This window comes from Microtus ochrogaster, unplaced genomic scaffold (genome assembly GCF_000317375.1).
Source record: "Microtus ochrogaster isolate Prairie Vole_2 unplaced genomic scaffold, MicOch1.0 UNK113, whole genome shotgun sequence".
Lineage (NCBI taxonomy): Eukaryota > Metazoa > Chordata > Mammalia > Rodentia > Cricetidae > Microtus > Microtus ochrogaster.
The window spans coordinates 427476-447056 of record NW_004949211.1 but is presented as its reverse complement, the minus strand read 5'-3'; the positions used below and the strand labels follow the sequence as shown (position 1 = coordinate 447056).

Genomic DNA, 19581 nt, shown 5'->3' with positions numbered 1-19581 from the left:
ACCAAAAGCTGTTCTAAATAAAGGTACCGGAGACACAGGCAAGTGCCAGTGTTCTAATATCCAAGAAAACCGGCTTCAAACCCAAACTAGTGATGAAAGGCAAAGACGGTCACTTTGTGCTGTTCAAGAGGACAACATCAAGAGAACACTATGATCCTTAACACACGGGTGGCCGATTTCATAAAACACACACACACACCATCTACACTCTAGCTGGACTGTACAGCACCTGCCTAACAACCATAAACATGAGTTGGTAAAATAAAAACAGAACAAACAAATGAAAGATCATCAAAGGATAAGCATTTGGCTGCATGCGGTGGTGCGTGGCTTTAATTTCAGCACTTGGAAGGCAGAGGCAGGAGGCTACTACCTATGAGTCTGAGGTCAGCTCGATCAAAAAATAGAAGTACTTTGCTTCCAAAACAAGTGATTCTACTATATTAGGAGGGGATGATAACATAGTTTATTTCCACATAAGAACACAAAGAATATTCCAAATAATCACATAATTTCAAGAAAGATTTTTGCAAAAATATTTTTGTAAAAAGTCACCTCAATGCCTTAAATTCTGGAAACGTTACCTTGTACATTAATATTACCTTAAACTGAAAAATTCTAAAATATCCATACCTTCTATTTCTCATTTACATAGCTGAAAAATCTTTCTCAATATCCTTCATGATAAGCGCTGCTATTGATAACTTTACTCTGTAGAATCTCACTTTGGTGATTTTTACACTTTTACCGACAAGACACATACATATACACACACAGACCACACACACACTCTCTTTTCTAATGGCTTGTACTGGACACCAAGGAGTTACATTTGGTCAGACCCAGATTGAACAGAGTGGAGTTTAGGTTAATACAGAGAAAGGCGTGCTCGGGATGTGTCGTCCTTTGGATTTCCTGAAGCATCAGGTGGATGGTAAAAACTTCAAAGAGTTTCTTATTACTCCTGAAAAAGAGAAGTTTTATTACTTAGTTATTTATAAACTTGAGAGAACTTATGCAATGGAGACAATGGCTGATTACTGGACTTGGATGATAAGAAAAGCAGCCCCAAGTAGAAAAACATTACAGGCCAGGAGAAAATAGTTTATATCCTGAAACTGAACCTACTCACTAATAGAGAGTAACTACTAAGAACAAGGAACCTCCCCTCCCCATAGCTAGACAGAACCGGTTTTCCTAAGGAGCTAAAGTGGCAATATACCACTTTCCAACCCCTCTCTCTAATTGACAGTCAAGCTCAGTGTGGTGGCGCACACCTTTAATCCCTGTACTCTGAGGCAGAGGCAGGCAGATCTATCCAGGATAGCCAGGGCTACATAAAGAGAGCCTATCTCACAAAATAAGAGGAAGATGAGAAGCATTCAGTAATCTCATGTCAATCATAATCCTATCTTCAATGTAAGATAGGCGTCCACCTATTTTATTTTCTCATCTGGGTATATTTGCCTCAAGAGAAATGATCAGATAGTCCAGCCTGGAAGACAAGGGGTTTTCCTGGAGCTCCCTGACCAATCGGCGAGCTCCAGGTTTAGTGAGAGACCCTGTCTCAAAAAAAACAAAACCAGAAGAGGAAAATCCCTAACACCAACCTTGAGCTTGCACATGTGTGCACACACACGTTCTTTTGATTGTTTTGCCAAAATGCATACTTCAGTGTGTTAATAATACAAAATGTACTTTTATTATCACTTTGGTTTTTTTCACCTGTCATATATAAAATACCAGTGTGCAGTGATTTGTTCTGATACTATCACTTGATTTATAAACTTGTTCTTAGTGGAAGAACCTGCCACGCAGTTACACCTGGGTTCAGAGCCATAAAAACCAAAATCGACCCCCAATATACAAATAACCCCCCTCCTGACAGCTCAAATAATACCTCATTCTTGGATACGCATGCTATCCCTGGAATTTAAAGTTTTCTTAGATGAACGAAAACAATTGAAAAACAACTATATTTTCAAAGATTATATTAAATCTGTGTGTGTTTGTGTGTTTGTGTGTGTGTGTGTGTGTGTGTTCGTGCATGCGTGTGTGTGCGTGTGTTGTATGGTACGGGCATGTGTGAGTGGGTCTGGAGGATGTCCGTCATCCTATCTATTATTCTCTGATTTATTTATGTTAAACAAGGTCACATACTGAACCTGGAGTCTTGCTGGTGGCCACCAAGTCCTACGGGCATGTGTGAGTGGGTCTGGAGGATGTCCGTCATCCTATTATTCTCTGATTTATTTACATTAAACAAGGTCACATACTGAACCTGGAGTCTTGCTGGTGGCCACCAAGTCCCAGTGATCCTCCTGCCTCCATCCCCCACAGTACCAGGCTCACAGGTGCATGCAGTCACAGTAGCTTTTTATGTGAGTACTGGGGATTTGAACTCAGGTCCTCATGCTTATGCAGTAACTACTCTTACCTGGTTAGCACTGGCCCAGCCCCAGTATTTTGTCACTGATAAACATTTATACTACGGTTCTTAAATCTCTACCTCTGTAGACTAGAAATAATAAATTAAAACAAAGCAATAATCAAGTTGAACTTATTTTAGATCAAGATTGAAAAAGCAGCCCTAATAGTGATCGCAATATGATTATCAATTAAAAACATTACAAAAGATATTCTTACTTGATTTTTGAAAGCTTCTGTAGGATAATACTGAGCTTTTCCAGGATGTGAAGATCAAGCTTCGGGGTTCGGAGCAGCACAGAACAAGTACGAAAAAATAAAGAGTTGCTACAGGCTTCCAGGAAAGGCTGCAAGGACTCTGTAAAACAAGTCACCAGCTGTACTATTAGGAAGCAGAAAGGAAGATCTTACATAGCACAACCGGAACTCTGTGAGAAGTGCACCAATACCAGAACTCTGTGAGAAGGGCACCAATACCAGAACTCTGTGAGAAGGGCATCGATACCAGAACTCTGTGAGAAGGGCACCGATACCAGAACTCTGTGAGAAGGGCATTGATACCAGAACTCTGTGAGAAGGGCGTCGATACCAGAACTCTGTGAGAAGGGCACCAATACCACTTGGACTCACTCTTTTATCCTTAAACTTTAGGGCAGATCATCTTTGGAAGGTGAAAGCATGCAGGGCTCTCGGTGTCATGCGGAGCGGGTTATTATCTAACACAAAGCATGACTGAAAGAAGAGCGGACAGCGCTCCTTCAATAAGCTTCTGACCGGAAGCACAGTCTGGATGACTGCAAGTAAGAAGTTCCACTGAAGCAGTCAATTATTTTCTTTAAAACCCCCAATAACAATTCTGAGTATTAGACAGGAAAGAACCCTTTGAGCATAAAGGCTAAAGAGAGACAGGTTCATGACGGGTTGAAAACCTACGGATAAAAACGTTAAGGGATCATCGTGGAAAAGCAGGCAGAAAGGCTGTAAGGACCAGAGCACCAGGAGTTGGCTGTGAGACCGTGGTTCCTGGGCTGTCAGCAGCTGAGGTCTCAGCGACATGACTGCCTCAGCATGGGCTGAACGCGGACAACAACAGACATACTAATGCGGAAGGGGGAGAGGCCATGAGGCTTCCGCCGTGCACAGGAACTTCCGGCAGCTAAGAGTGCAGAGAGTGGGGGAAACAGCCTTCTCCAGGGAAGAGCACAGCAACCAGCTCGTTACCAAATGGTCAGCCCTGAGGACATATGCATACATGTAACATTATACAGACTGAGCAGGTTGTATTCGTGCATTTAGGTGTATGTGTGTGTTTATTTACATACATATGTATATAACAACAATTAATGAAAAACTGGCACTGGATTTGAAAGGGAACAAGGAAGGGAACATAGGAGGGTTTGGAAGGAGAAAAGAGATGGGGGCACAATGTAATTAGAATCTCAAAAAGTAAAGTAATTTTTTTTTAAATTTAAGTGTTCACATAAAATGATTTTATTTGAAAACAAAGTTGAAAAACTAAAAATTGAAGTTGAAAAAATTAAAATACTCAAAAACCTGTGCCTCTAAGAACTATCCAAAGGTAAGAAGCTGTATTTCACTTGCTATGTTTATTACAGGATAATATATGAAGATACTGTTAGCGCAACAGTAACTGATACTGGCTAGTTAAGGAAGGTTGGGAGAAAATGAAACAAAAAAAAAAAAATCACACAAGTCAAATTGTGGCCTTGAAAACAATTCACTCTTCAGGGAAAAGCCTCTGCAAATGGCTTTTTTTCTAAATGCAAGTAAAGTTATTTCCCATAAAAGATATAAAACTATGATAGCCTTGCATTCATCTTGGTTTTTAAATCCACAAACACAACTTGAAAGGCTTATGTGTTACTATCTTGAGACTGTACTGAGTTTTAAATTGTGCTTTTATTGTTTGAATTCCTGTAGGATGCAGTTCTTCGTAAATACTACTCAACTTAGTGTATATTATTCTTTAAATATGAATTTTAGCTGTTCAATCAACAGAATAAAGTAGGAGGGGTAAAGTCATCATAATTATAAAATTTCTGAGAATTCCTGAGATATTGACTTATTGTCCCTGAGTCTCAGAGAGCAACATGCCAGGAATTTGAACACCCTGAGAAACTTGAGCAGCGACTGTGGAAATCAGTGGAAATCCCCCCAAGACTGAAAACAGAACCACCCTGTCATCTGTCTACAGGACCAGGCCAGCACACCACAGAGCTATCTGTGCATCCATGCCTAGAGCTATCCTATGACAGCAGCCAGGAAACAGAAGCAGCCCTGATGTCCATCGATAAATGAATTAATAAAGAAAATGCAATAAACAGTCTAGATGACCCAGAGACCTAGGATTGAACTAAACATGACTGGAGGGGTAAAAATATCAATGTAATGATGTCTAACAATATTCTGCTACACACACAAATTGGTGCCTAGCCCAAATGTCATCAGAGAGGCTTCATCCAGCAACTGATAGAAACAGGTGAAGACCCACAGCCAAACATTAGGTAGAACTCAGGAAATTCTGCAGAAGAGGGAGATAAAGGATTATAGGAGCCAGAGGGGTCAAGGACAACACAAGAAAACTCACAGAATCAACTAATCTGGGCTCATAGGGGCTCACAGAGACTGAACCAACAATGCATGGGACCGACTTAGGCCCTCTGCATAGATGTGACAGTTGTGTAGCTTGGTCTCCTGTGGGACTCCTGACAGTGGGAACAGGGGCTGTGGCCAACTCTTTGACTTTTGGGACTCATCTCCTCACATTGGGCTGCCTTGCTCAGCCTTAATACATGAGGAGGTGCACAGTCTGTCTGCAACTTGATATGCTATGTCTTGTTGGTACTTACAGGAGAACTAACTTTTTCTAAACGGAAACAGAGGAAGAGTGGACTAGGGGTGGGGGCAGAGGGGAGTTGGGGGTGAGACTGGGAGGAGAAGAGGGGGAGAAACTGTAATCAGGATGTAAAATAAATAAATCTTTAAAAAAAAAGAAAAAATACTAGCCTAAGCCATTTGGCTGTTTTTTAAAAAAGAAAATGTGGTACGTAGATATAGACAAGGAAATTTTACATAAAGAAAAATAAAATCATGACATTCTCAGAATACATGCAAATGGAATTATGTTATGTGAAATAAGCCAGACTCAGAGACAAATATCACACTGTTTCTCATACAAGGAACTCAAAGTTTAGATTATACACATATGCACAGCTGTATCTTTACGTCTGTATTTGCAGGACATGACTGGAGAAGGAACCATAAGATGGGAAGAGGAGACCGCCATAAGGGGTGGCGGACATCGGAAGACATGTGGTAAGAGGGTACTAACGGGAGGAAGGGCAGAGAGGAGGGCAACGGGGAGGAGCACACAGCAGAGTACCACACACACATTTCAAGAGGCCACAACGGAACCTCTTGTTTTATGTGCCGTCCTAAATAATAACTTCTGACAACAGCCGCCATTTAAAAGCTGGTGTGTGGAGTTAGCGTGTTGCGATTAGGAGGGAATGAAAACATCATTTCTTTACATGCATAAAACATAAACACTCACTTGATTCTACTGTCATCTGAAGCAGACTATCGATGACATTGGACAAGAGCCCTTTACTGGATATCCTCAAGTGTCTTAGTATCACCGGAACAGCTTGGTACTCCAAAAATAAGGTCTTTCCTTCATCTGTCTTCAAGTCCAAACAGAGGGAGTCAAATGCTTGAGCTAGGTAGTCAGCTAAAAATAACACAAACAATGGCCTATGTATCAGTTATTAAATCAGAAACACAAGGTTAAACAAAAAGAACCACTGCTTTAATAAAATAAAAATGTAAAAAAATTTAAATGACAAGAAATCACAACTAAATTTAGATTCAGCCCCTCACTTGTTTGATAGAACTCAGTGGGGAAGGAGAGAGAAAAGGCAGTCCAATTACGATGGGGTAAATTCATTTAGGGTTCACATATTACTAATAAAATAATCAGTCCCATTTTCTCTTTTATACTAAGAAAAAATTGGTGATTAATATTAAATAGCACAGTAGCATATATTTCCATATTTGGTTGTAATTACTACATTTTCCCACAAGCTTAAACAGAACCATATTTGTATCTTTAAAGAAGCTTCTAAGATCATATGTCTTATTGCTGACTTCCAAATGCTTCCCTATTTGTAATTGTAACTATATACAAATTTGCTCAGTGAGTTTTAAGCAAGGATTTCTGTCTCCTACTAAAGAGCAAATATATCATTCAAAGCCTGGGCTAAGCTCCAGTCCACGACATGACCCTCCCCCCCATTATTAAGAACGACAGCAAGATTTTACCAAGACCAGCACTAGAATAGCACTTTGAGATCAGAGTCCTTAACCCTTTAAATGCTCCACATGTGACCGGAGAGCCACTAAATCGAGAAAAACACTAATCAGAATCAATGCATGTAAAATATCAGAGATTTCTATTATTGTGTTTGGGTCATTACATTGACTCAGCAGATGTCCCCATTATGACGTTTACAATAGTTTTACACTGCTTTTAAATATGTAAAGTTTATTTTCTAAAATGTTCCTTCAGTAGATGATTCCAAGAAATTTAAAAAAACATCCTGCTTGCATAACACTGAGTTACCTTTAAAAAAAAAATACTTCTATTTAAAGAAGGCTTAACAGAGTGTCTTGGACCTATGGTGGGATCAGTCTTTCATAAAGCACACAGAGGTAAGTAGATCACTGTGAGTTCCAAGCCAGGTGGGGCAGGTGGGGCTACATAGCCAGACCCTGTCTTGGCCCCAAATGGAATGTGGTGCCAGGTATGAGATAGCTCCCTGAGTTGTTGGTTGCGGGTGGAAGGGGCTGGAGATCACTGGTCCAGGCTACTGTTATTGCTCTTAGCTGCCCCCCTCAGAACTAGAAGATAAGACAGACCCTAAGGCTGAAGACATTACACTTCCGCAGCAGAAAGTGGAGAACGCAAGCTGGCCCCAAGGCTTCCTTGCTGGCTTTCTCAGGACTGGAAAGTGCCACTCGGGCTGCTGGAGGAGAATTATCAATCTTAAGCGCTGTGAGACTTACGCGCTACAGTACCAACCTGCCAGGCAGGCTGTGCCCACTGGAGCAACAATGGCAGGACTGTCATGCTCTCGGGAAGTCCAGTTCCCAGCTCCCATGTGGGGTGGCTCACGACCACCTGCAACTCCAGTTTCATGGGATCCGACACCTCTGGCTCTTACATGCACACACTCTCACACAGACACATACATAAAATTAAAAATAATAAAAGTAGCTGAGAAGTGGTGGCGCACGCCTTTAATCCCAGCACTCAGGAGGCAGAGGCAGGTGGCTCTCTGAGTTCAAGACCAGCCTGGTCTACAGAGTGAGTTTCAAGACAGGAGAGCCGGGACTATACAGAGAAACCCTGTCTCAAAAACCAAATAATAATAATAAAACTTTAAAATATGTAAGGAAGAATTTTGAGAAATTCTAATCTGTATCCATTTATAGTACTTTATTTTTATTTCTTAAAGAGTTTAGTTCAAAGAACACTAATACCACTTTACTTACTTTTTTTAACTTTAAGTAAAAACAACAACAACAACAAAACCCTCTGCAAACAAACGCATATTAAGCAAAGTTGCAAGTGCTGTTTGTGTGTGCCCGAGTCTCAACTGCATGTGTGCATGTGTTGGCCTGCTGAGGACACTGGTGTTAGTAGGTGTCTTTCCTTATTTTTGAAATTAAAATATAATTACATCATTTTCCCTTTCTCATTCCTTCCTCCACCCCTGCCTATGTACAACCTTGCTCTCAAATTCATGGCCTCGGGCCTCTTTTTCTTAAATTGTTTTGAGCCAGGGTCTCTCACTGGACTTGAATCTCGACATGCTGGCCAGAGGGGCAGTGAGTCCAGGCGCTGCACGTGTCTCAGTGCTGGGGTTAGAGATGGGCACTGCTAAGCCTGGCTTCCACACTGATGTAAGAGACCTACTCTAGGGTCCTTTTGCCTACCCAGCAGACACGTTAGCCACCAAATCACCTCCCTGGCCAAAACTTTTTTAAAAAGCAACGATACAGCTAGAATAGACAAATCCTGACCTCTTCACAGGAACAGGTTTTACAACAGTGCCCCCTACTGTATTTGAAATTACTTGCAACAGCTCACATGGTTAAGTGGATTGACTGTTGCAGGGTTGCTGAGAAAGGGTATAAGCTCTGCCTGGTGTGGAACATCATGTGTACATCAAGCTAGCTTAAGTTTGCCCTAGTTCTCTTCCCTTGGCTTCCCTAGTGATAATTACACGTGCTCCTTCCTGCATCCTGCTTCATGTACTTTGTTTTTTTAATTTTTAATTTACAAGCTTAAAAGGTTATCCTCTATCCCTCTCCCCCAGTCTTCTCTCTCTCTCTAATCTTACTGATCTTTTTGCTTATAGATTATGGTTTCCTATTTTGTATTTTTATAGGTTTTGTATGTGTGTGTGTGTATTTGTGTTTCTTACGTTTTTTTTTCTTTTTTCTTTCTTTTTTAAAATTCTGGTTAGTTTTGTCTGTTTGTTTTCTATAAATAAATAAATAAAGCTTTAAAAAAAACCCATTTAAACAAAGGGCCCTATGAATAAATGAAATTGGTAATTAGTTACAAAAACAAACCCATGGCCGGGCGATGGTGGCGCATACCTTTAATCCCAGCACTCGGGAGGCAGAGACAGGCGGATCTCTGTGAGTTCGAGACCAGCCTGGTCTACAAGAGCTAGTTCCAGGACAGGCTCCAAAGCCACAGAAAAACCCTGTCTTGAAAAACCAAAAAAAAAAAAAAATTAATTAATTAATTAATTAATTAATTAAAAAAAAAACAAGCCATGGAGTGGGATGAGTGGGGAGGATCTTAGAGGAGGTAAGAAAGGAGAGGTCACGATCAGAATATAGTATATGAAAAAATGTTTTCAATATTTAAAAATGCAGGAGTTGTTCCTTAACAGTCACAGTAGAAAAATAGCATTTGATTATTTTTTCTAAAGTGGCTTTACCTTGTTAATATGTGGGGAGCTGAGGGATTATGTGTGAGTGTGGGTGCCTGCAGAGGCCAGAAAGTGTGCGATCCTCTGGAACTGGAGTCACAGGGCTGTGAGCTACTCAACAAGGCTGCTGGGAGTCAAGCTGGTCCTCTGGTAGAGCAGCAAGTGCTCTTAACCACTGAGTACCCATAGAGCGGCCTTAGCCTTACAGAGATAAATCAAAGGCTTTCAAACATCTCAGTTAGCTACCGCATCAAAACTAGCAAGAGCTAGAGTTAGCTCACTGGTTAATAGCAGAATCTGTGTTACACGGAGCGTGGGAGGCAGGCTGGCATAAGATGCCTCTATGGGGGGCTGGCAGTCAGCCCTAGAATCAGTCACCACCAAAAGACGAGGCTCCCTAAAGGCTGCTTGGATCAGGCCAGTGAAAGTCCCAGGAGGAAGGCCACCAGCAACTGGAGTGGCTCCCGTGGCGGAGCACACATCCGCATGTCTTGCTGGCCAGGGCTCCTGAGAGGATGACGAAAGCATCCACAGGCAAAGACAGCTCAAGGCGCAACAAACTTCTCCCAGGGCCTCTTCAGATTTGTGCTGCAGAGACCATCACTTCCCTTTGGATGCCCCATCAGGAGATCAAGGTTGGTCCCATCTAAACTGGGTTCCTGTGGCAGGAATCAGGGCATCCACTTCCTTCATCTGCAGAACATCATGGACTCTGGACATGGTGTGCATGTCCCTTTGTTTACAATTGGAAGTCAAAAACAACACTGTATGGACCTGCCCTTGGCAGCATGATAGGCAATTCTAACTATTTTACAAAGAGAGCGTGAAGCTGAAAAGGAGGGAGGGGTTTAGAAGAGGTGAGGATGGGGTGATGGAGAAAGGGGGTGAGCGGAGCATATGATCAAGGTACGTTTTATACATGTATGAAAGTTTTAAGGAATTTTATAAATTCAAGAAAAGGATAAACATACGGATGTGTTTAAAAACAGAGGAAGCTGTAAAAGCCATGAACTAGGCAGTTAACTACACGCCTCCTGGAGCAGCACACGCCTCTTATTCATGACTACTAGCATCACCATCAATAGGTGACCCAAATATACGCCCATGGGGCTACAACTCCAATGTTGGCAAAGATGCCGACATACATACTAAAGACAGCTTCTTCAACCAATGTGCCCCAAAACTGGCCCATTTCTTCCATATCCGTATACAGAAGAATGAAATTCCATCTTTTTCTCTCATCCTGTAACAAAAATCAACTCCAAATGAAAGACCTTAATGCAAACGCCAAAACTCAAACTGTGAGAGAAGAAGGTAGATCAAACACTTCAAGATGTAGGCATGGGCAACAACATTTGGAAAAGGATGCCAACTGCTCAGGAAATAACGCAATTTCACTACTTCAAAGGTGTCTGCATAGTAAACCCGCAAAGATTCCTATTGAATGGGAAGAGCCTTCAACAGCACACCTCACAGAGGAAATCTACAAAGAACTCGACACCTCAAAAATGAAGCTACAAGGAATCAAAAAATCCAGTCGATAAATGGGCTAAAGAAAAGAACAGTCAGTTCTCAAAAAAGATGAAACCTAAGTGACCAAAAACATGAAAAAAATATTCAATTTTACTAGCAGTCAGAGAAATGCAAATTAGAACTACAAGGAGATTCCCTCCTACCCTAACCAGAATGGCAGTCCTTGAGAAAACAACCGTAGTACTTGGCAGTGGTGGTGCACACCTTTAACCCCAGCACTCAGGAGGCAGAGGCAGGTGGCTCTCTGAGTTCAGGGCCTGGCCTACAAAGTGTGTTCCAGGCCAGCCAGGGATACATGGAGAAAATCTGTCCCAAAGAGCCAGAGAGAGAGAGAGAGAGAGAGAGAGAGAGAGAGAGAGAACCCCTATGTACACTGCTTGTGGAAATGTAAACCAGGCTAGCCCCTGTGGAAATTAGTTTGGAGGTGTCTCAAAAATTGAAAGTAGATCTACTCTGTGGCCCAGCTACCCCCTCCTGTGAACTTGCCCAGAGGATCCAAGTGAACACATCACAGAGACACTTGCAACAGCAAGGGTTCACTATAACACTGTTCGCAAAAGCTAAGTTATGGAGCCAACCTGGGAGTGTCCAGGAGTGGACAGAGAACGGGTGGTGGATGATGTGGGGGTGTCATATATCAATCTGTTGATTTCATTGGTTAAGCAATAAACTGCTTGGCCCTGATAGGTAAAAAATTAGGTAGGCGGAGTAAACAGAACAGAATGCTGGGAGGAAGAGGAAGTGAGCTCAGAGACGCCATGCCCCGCTCGCCCGGCCAGACGCACGCGATGAAGCTCCAACCCAGGATGGATGTAGGCTAGAATCTCCCTGGTAAGCCACCTCATGGGCTACACAGATTATAAGAAATGGGCTAGTCCAGGTGCGAAAGTTAGCCAAGAAGAGGCTAGATAGAAATGGGCCAAGCAGTGTTTAAATGAATACAGTTTGTGTGTTGTTATTTCGGGCACAAGCTAGCAGGTGGCCGGGGTGCTGGGGACGCAGCCCCTCCGCTCTTATTACTACAGGTGGATATGCATAATGGAATTTTATTCGGTCATAAAAAAAAGAACAAAATTGTCATTTGTAGGAAGATGTATGCAACTGGAAATTACGAAATTAAGTCAGTCAGGTCTCAGAAAGACAAAAGCAGCATGTTTTCTCTTCTTTGTGGGTTTGAGATTGATGTGTACATGAAGCATGGCAGTAAAGCAGGACTGTCTGACACGCTCAAAGGATGTTACATATTGGCTTACAATGTCTTTATGGAACAGTACTATATACACTGAAAACATGGCAATAACCATAAAGTGGAGCTACCTGCAATCTGGGCAGGGAGCATCAGAAATTAAGCTTCCTAGGGTCATCACCCACTAGGGTGGGCTAACCCTCACCCACACTCCTGTAAGTGATCCCAGTAAACTCATCGGTTCACCAATCTAAGAGAAATCATCGTTAATGTGTGTACAATGCTTTGAGCTTTTCTAAGGGAAAAAAATCTTACACATTTTCATATCTCTAAACTTATCCCAGACTGACGGTTACTAGATCCTGTCACTCCAAAAGGCTTCCTCAAACCTTCCATAATTTCTCCCTCCATCAATAAGTCAAACCCCAAGCAATCATTAAAGGTTTATGTAACAAGAAGGGGAGAAGTGATGTCATTACATACTTTAGTTTTAAAAACTGCTAATGTTTCTGCCCTGCCTACATTTTCTGTCTGTCCAGGCTATACTACCGCCATTACGAGCTATTTGTATTTTTACAGTATTGAATACTGTATTAAGTATTTAAGTAATCATATTCATTGCATTGTTAGCTTCTTTCACTTGACATAATTATTTTAGACTCATTTGTGTCATGGTTATATCAGTAGTTTGTGCCTCTCATTGCTGAGCAGTAGTCCGTTGTGGTTAGAACATTTGCTTCGTCCCTTCTGATGGACACGGACTGTTTCAGGCTGGTAGGCAGCACAAACGAAGCTGCTCCAGACAAATGGCATGCAGGTGAATAGCACACACACGCTTCCTTTCTCTTGGGAAAACACACGAGAGTAGAATGGGTGAGACGTGTTACACTTGATGTGTTACAGTGAGACATGTTTAATTTTCAGTAATCTAACCAGCTGTTCTGTGTGGAATCACATGATTCCACACTGCTAGAGGCAGCAGCACGAATTCCAGGGTGAGTTACACTGCCAGTCATTCAGTCCGTCAGTGACCCCCTATGAAGGGGCTGAGCCACGGTGTAGATTCATTCACTGCTCTTTGCTCTGTCCTGTGGGTGTGATGTGACCAGCTGCTTTGAGCTCCTGTTGTCTTGACTTCACCATCATGATGAATTTGGACCACACTTGGGCTGTAAACTGAAAGAAGCCTTTCCCCTTAAGTTGCTTTGTCAGGACATGTAACCACAGAACATCTAATGTTCATATTGATCACAGTGTGGTTGACGTTGGAAGTTCTTCAGGAATGATGACATGTGCATCTTCGCTCTTCAGGTCTTCTCTAATGAGGGTTTTGTGTACACACTTTCCCCATTTTAACTGGGCTGCCTTCTTATGCATACATACATACAATTCACAGGTGACTTCAGTCTGTAACTCAGATTTCCACAAACACTGTGTTTTGAAAACACAAACTTTAAGGCGGGGAAGACGGCTCAGTTGGTAAAGTGCCTGCTGCTCAATCGCAATTGGGTTCCCAGCACCCATGTTAAAAAGCCAGGAACAGCACCACGTGACTACAGTCTCATCTCCAGGAAGTATATACAGGAAGATCCCTAGGGCTTGAGGGCCAGCCAGTCCAGCCAAAACAGCAAATTATCAGTTCAACCCGAAAGCCCATCTCCAAAACTAAGGTGGAAAGTGACTGAGGGAGATATTCATTGTTGACCCTTGGCCTCGACATATATATACATGAACACTCCTACAATTAAAAATCAAAATTTTGAATTTTTTAAATGTATTTATTTTTGTATATGTAGGTGTGTGCCCACTGTGGAGGCAGAAGAAAGTTACAGATCTCCTTTGTCACTGGAGTCAGACAGTTGTGAACCGCCTATGTGCATGCTGGGAACCAAATCCAGGTCTTCTGCCAGAGCAGCCAAGTGCTCTTCACGGCTGAGCCATCTCTCCAGCCCCCCAAAATTTTTTAATTTTGACAAAGTCAAATAATCTTTTTCTAAATCAAGACTATTATGGCTGTTTAAGATGATTTTTCTTAATGTGTTGGCACACACCTATAATTCCCGTAATCGAGAGGCTTTCCATAATCGTGAGATTGCCCTGAATTGCGTAATAAGTTCAAGGCCACCCTTGGCTGCACAGAAAATCTGAAGCTAGTCTGGGTTATATGACACCCTGTATCAAATAGGAAAAAAAAAAAACTTCTATGCCAAATCCAAGCTTAGTAACATAACCTCCTATGTTTTCTTCCTGAAGTTTATAGTTCTAGCTTCTCAGTTTCAGTTTGCGCGCTATTTTGAGGTTTTTGTTGTATGTGAAGGCAGAAGGTTGTTTCCCACCCCTCCCGCCACCATCCACATATGACATACTTCACTTAGGCCATCTTCAGAAAGGACTGTCCCTGGCCATACTGACTGTGTGGGCGACTGGCTGAAAATAAGCTTGCCATAATGCGCAGGTCTGTTTCAGATGATCCACTCTGCCCACTGAGTCTGAAAATAAGCTTGCCATAATGTGCAGGTCTGTTTCAGATGATCCACTCTGTCCCACTGAGTCTGGCTTTTCACCAATACCATACTCTTTTCAAGTCATGTAGAATAAAACAAATCTGTGTTTAAGGACTCTAAACCTAAAAGGTTTCTGTATGAACTTTGAAATCTGCTTATCAGTTTCTGACTAAGAACTTAACATCATTCTGATCACTAGGAAGCCACAGTCACCCATTTGGAAAGAATTGTCACCTTGACATTAATCTTCCTGGGCAGTGGTGGTGTGCGCCTTTAACTCCAACACTTGGGAGGCAGAGGCAGGTGGATTTCTGTGCGCTCAAGTCCAGCCTGGTCTACAGAGAGCATTCCAGAAAGTGAGGGCTACACAGACAACCCCTGTCTCAAAAAACAAGAACAAAATCCACTAAACTTCCTGACCCACGAACAAAGTGTGTCTGCTTAGAGAGTCTACATGTTTGACCTTCGGTTTCCTCCACAGTTTTATAGTCTCAGTGTACAATCTACCTCATTTGATATCTTTTGTCTCTCACATGTTTATAAACACTTCATTACTTTTGTTGTTCTAGAAACTTTCCACTGAATACTTGGTATAACTCCCAAATAAAACCATCTGTGGCTGTAATTTTCCTGGAGGGAAACTTTGCAACTACAAATTCAACTTCTATGCAGACACGGGGACTTTCAGGTTAAGAGATTAAGTATTTTATATCTTTGAAATAATATCCCGTTTCCTCAGAAGTGTTGTGTGCTGGCTTTAACTTAGCTAGCACACTCCTCTGCTCTTTTGAGCCCTGCTAAGTCACCCTTGTTTCTGCTATCAGTGCTTCTCTTCCTCCTCTTCCTTCTTCCTCAGCCTCACTAGAGACGAAACGGCTTAGTAGTTTTCTCCAGGAAAGAGTTTTGGTCTTCACTGATTTTTCTCTATTACTTTTCATATTTTCAAGAACTTCTGCTGAGTATAATCTTATATTTTTTATTTGCTTCACTGCCCTCCCCTTTGTTCTAGAGGCATTCAGTGCCTTTGAACATTATTTTTGCCCCATCCCACAAAGTTAGGAATGGTAGAAGGAGAAAACTAATTTCCACAGACTGTCTTCTGACTCCATGTGTGTGACATACTACATATGCACCCCCCATTAATAAAACGACAAAAATAAATTTTTAAAAAGAATAAACATTACATTTAATTCACTCAATAGTTCTCAACCTGTTGTGACCTTTTCAAGGGTGTCATGTTTCAGATATCCTGCCAAATCAGATATTTATAATATGATTTGTAACAGTATCAAAACTACAATAACGAAGTTGCAATGAAATAATTTTATGGCTGGAAGTCACCACAACACAAAGAACTGTATTAACGGGGTTGTGACATTATGAAGGGTGAGAACCACTGATGCTATGATATATGCTGATATATGACTTTGAATATTCTCCTTGATAACAGAGTAGCTTTGAGACCCTAATTTTGACTTTACTTACCTCTTGTAAATATACATATTTTTAGTGTGAGGTTATGGACTGCCTGCTAAAACAGTGTGTGTGTGTGTGTGTGTGTGTGTGTGTGTGTGTGTGTGTGTGTGTGTGAATAGAAAAGTTTCTAAATCAGGTCTGTGGTGAATTTGATATTCTGGGCTAATAATGTCTTTTCAAGAGCGAGTTCCAGGGTAGAAACAGTCATAATGATCCATAGCAGACGAGTGTGGCCACAGGAGAAACTTTATCTACAAATCCAATGGTGGCCAAATATGTTCCTACAGGCTGCCTTTCCTGTTCCCTTCTCTGGTGGAAACGACATGACGTTAACTTACGTGACAGATGCAAAGGCGGGAAAGCGCACATAGAAACGTGAACTAAGAAAACCAACATTCTGAAAAGGTTGAAGATACTTGACTATAAAAGGATTGCTTTATTATATAATATTCTCTCATAAATGTTTAACGAACGCTACTCAGTGAGCACTCTAGAAGCTTACCTTGAGTGACTGTTTTAAGGACAATCAGGGTTGATAAAAACCTCAGTGACAAGTTAGAGCTCTTGAAGAACGCTGCTGTCTTTGGTTTGTTCTCCACAAAATGCTCGACAGAATTATCCTGGGTTCCTTTAATGGCCACGCCTTTAAATATGTCTTCACCCAGTCTCCTCAATGTTGACGTCATAGCTGAATGCTGTTAAAGATATACACAATCATCTTTTTAAATACTCGATCAAATGTAAGCCCTAAAGCAAATATTTATGAAAATAGACTTGAAAATATGCAAAATTAGAACTAAAACTGTATAATTAACGTTTAAAAACCAAGTATGAACTTCTTTTCTTGAAATGTTTTCCTAAGAAACTAAGATCAGGTTAAATCTGGCATAGAGAAATGTCAAAAGAAGAGAGCTGGACTCTTCAGAGTTCACCGCTTTCCCTGTTGGGGGCCAGGCCAACCCAGGGTTTTCTCAGAGGCCCTGACTAAAGGATGAAGTCAGCAGGAAGCTCACTAAGCAATGCTGCACAGAGGGAACAGAGGGCATCTCCAGTGCAGCACAGACCGAGCACACAGTGTCTCAGCCCCAGACCAGACCTGCCTAGACTGCCCTGGGCAAGGATGCAGAAGGACCTGCTTCTTCCTGTTTTCAGCTCAGTCTCACTGTAACTACCCCAAGAAGAAAACACTGGGTCAGAACCATGGAGAAGTCTCACAGAATAAATTTCGACTAGAAAATGGACAAAACAGAAATAAAGGTACAGAGTACGGTATTTCTACATGGGCTCTGATGTCTTCCACAGACTTTTCATGACTCGAACAAAAAGGAAAGCATTTCAAACTACTGGAAAGGAGAATGCTTAAGCAAGACTTAGAAATAACTTAAAAGTTTCTATGTTGAGATCTAATTCTTCCAGCTTTTCTCGCTGATGTTCATAATGCTTTTCCACATCTTCATGAGGATTTGTAAATTGATTCTAAGCTCAGCACTGATACTGCAATATGGATAACACATTTGTACACGCAAAACTAGAAACAGATATTCTGAGATTTGGGGCATCAAATGATTGGGCAGTGAGTGGCATGAGCAATGCAATCAGATTTAAATGTATTGTACATAAGATTTTAGTATTCCTGAGGAAAAGTAGGTATTTTTACTAGCATGTGGAATGTTTCTATTTTCAAGTCTAAAATAATTAAAACTTGCATCATTCAAAAAATGTTTAAAGCTGAGCAGTGGTGGCATATTCTTTCATCTCAGCACTCAGAAGGCAGAGGCAGGTGGAGCTCTGTGAGTTCAAGGCTAGTTTGGTCTCAAAGCAAGTTCCAGGACAGCCAGAGCTGTTATACAGAGAAACCCTGTCTCAAAAATAAATAAATAAATAAATAAGAAAAGGAAAATTACATAATGAAAACAGGGCCCCTATACCAAGAAAGCACAATAATCTCAACGAAAAAAAAAGCTGTAAAATGTGAAACAGGCTGGAGAGGTAGCCTGGCTGTTAAGAGCAATGCCTGTACTTGTACAGGACCTCCAGCACCACAATGGCAATGGCAGCTCACAGCTGTCTCTAACTCCAGCTCCAGGGAGTCAGATGCCCTCTTCTGGTCTCCATGGGCACTGCATGTAAGTAGGGCATACGCACATCACACACATAAAAATTTTTAGGTTAATTCTTCAATGTGAGACAAAACCAGATGATAAGAGAGAAACACAAATGTACAGGCTTCAACACACTACCCTCAACTATTGAGAGTAGAACTAGACTAAGTATTAGTGAGGCTACAAAACTTATAAATACCGCCAGTTAACACGTATAAAACATCCTGGTCGACAACAGAACAACTTCAACAATACAGCCACGTTAGCAAAACAAAAACAGAAAGAACTAAAACCAACTTCTAAATAACACACACAGCAGAGAGGAAGTTCCAAGGGAATTAGCACACTAGTAAGGAGATGTAAACAAAGGGCCTGGAGAGCTGGCCCAGCAGTGTGAGCCTCTGCTGCTCTGCAGGACTGCAATTCAGATCCCAGCACCTCAGCCAGGCAGCTCACAACTGCTTCTTTTTTTCAACTGTTTTTTTAATTGAGTTATATATTTTTTCTCCACTCCCTTCCTTGCCCCCCCCCCACTAGTTCCCCACGCTCCCAATTTACTCAGGAGATCTTGTCTTTTTCTACTTTCCATGTAGATTAGATCCATGTATGTCTCTCTTAGGGCCCTCTTTGTTGTTTAGCTTCTCTGGGATTGTGAGTTGTTGGCTGGTTTTTCTTTGCTTTATATTTAAAAGCCACTTATAAGCAAGTACATGTGATAACTGTCTTTCTGTGTCTGGGTTACCTCACTCAAAATAATGTTTTCTAGATCCATCCATTTGCCTCCAAATTTCAAGATGTCATGTTTTTTTCTGCTGTGTAGTACTCCACTGTGTAAATAAATGTACCACATTTTCCTTACCCATTCTTCGGTCGAAGGGCATTTAGGTTGTTTCCAGGTTCTGGCTATGACAAACAATGCTGCTATGAACATAGTTGAGCACATGTCCTTGTGATATGATTGAGCATCCTCTCTTTGGGTATATACCCAAAAGTTACAGACAGTATTGTTGGGTCTTGAGGTTGATTGTTTCCTATGGTAGATTTTTTTCTGAAAAATCACCATAATAATATCAAAAGTGGCTGTACCAGTTTGCACTCCCACCAGCAATGCAGGAGTGTTTCCTTTACAGCATAAGTTTCATCAGTGTTTTTGATCTTGGCCATTCTTACAGGTTTAAGATGGAATCTAAGAGTTGTTTTGGTTTGCATTTCTCTGATGGCAAAGGATATCAAGTATTTCGTAAAGTTTCTTTCAGCCATTTTGGATTCCTCTGTTGAGAGTTCTCTATTAAGGTCTGTACTCCATTTTTTATATATGTATATAT

General features: G+C 41.4%; 1 protein-coding gene across 4 annotated transcripts in view; it reads right to left on the bottom strand.

Moving 5' to 3' along the window:
* Positions 1-280: 280 nt before the first annotated feature.
* Ccdc138 (coiled-coil domain containing 138) overlaps positions 281-19581 on the bottom strand; it is a 50951-nt gene continuing 31650 nt past the window's right edge. For 2 of the 4 annotated variants that reach the window (XM_026778217.1, XM_026778218.1), the window contains 4 exons: positions 16657-16849; positions 6002-6178; positions 2647-2785; positions 289-964 (listed from right to left, as the gene is read on the bottom strand). In XM_026778217.1, the coding sequence (XP_026634018.1) occupies positions 799-964; positions 2647-2785; positions 6002-6178; positions 16657-16849 (675 nt within the window). In that variant the 3' untranslated portion in view covers positions 289-798. Of the gene's footprint in view, positions 965-2646; positions 2786-6001; positions 6179-16656; positions 16850-19581 lie in introns of all 4 variants that reach the window. The other 2 variants (XM_026778216.1, XM_005371549.3) reach the window with 2 other exon arrangements.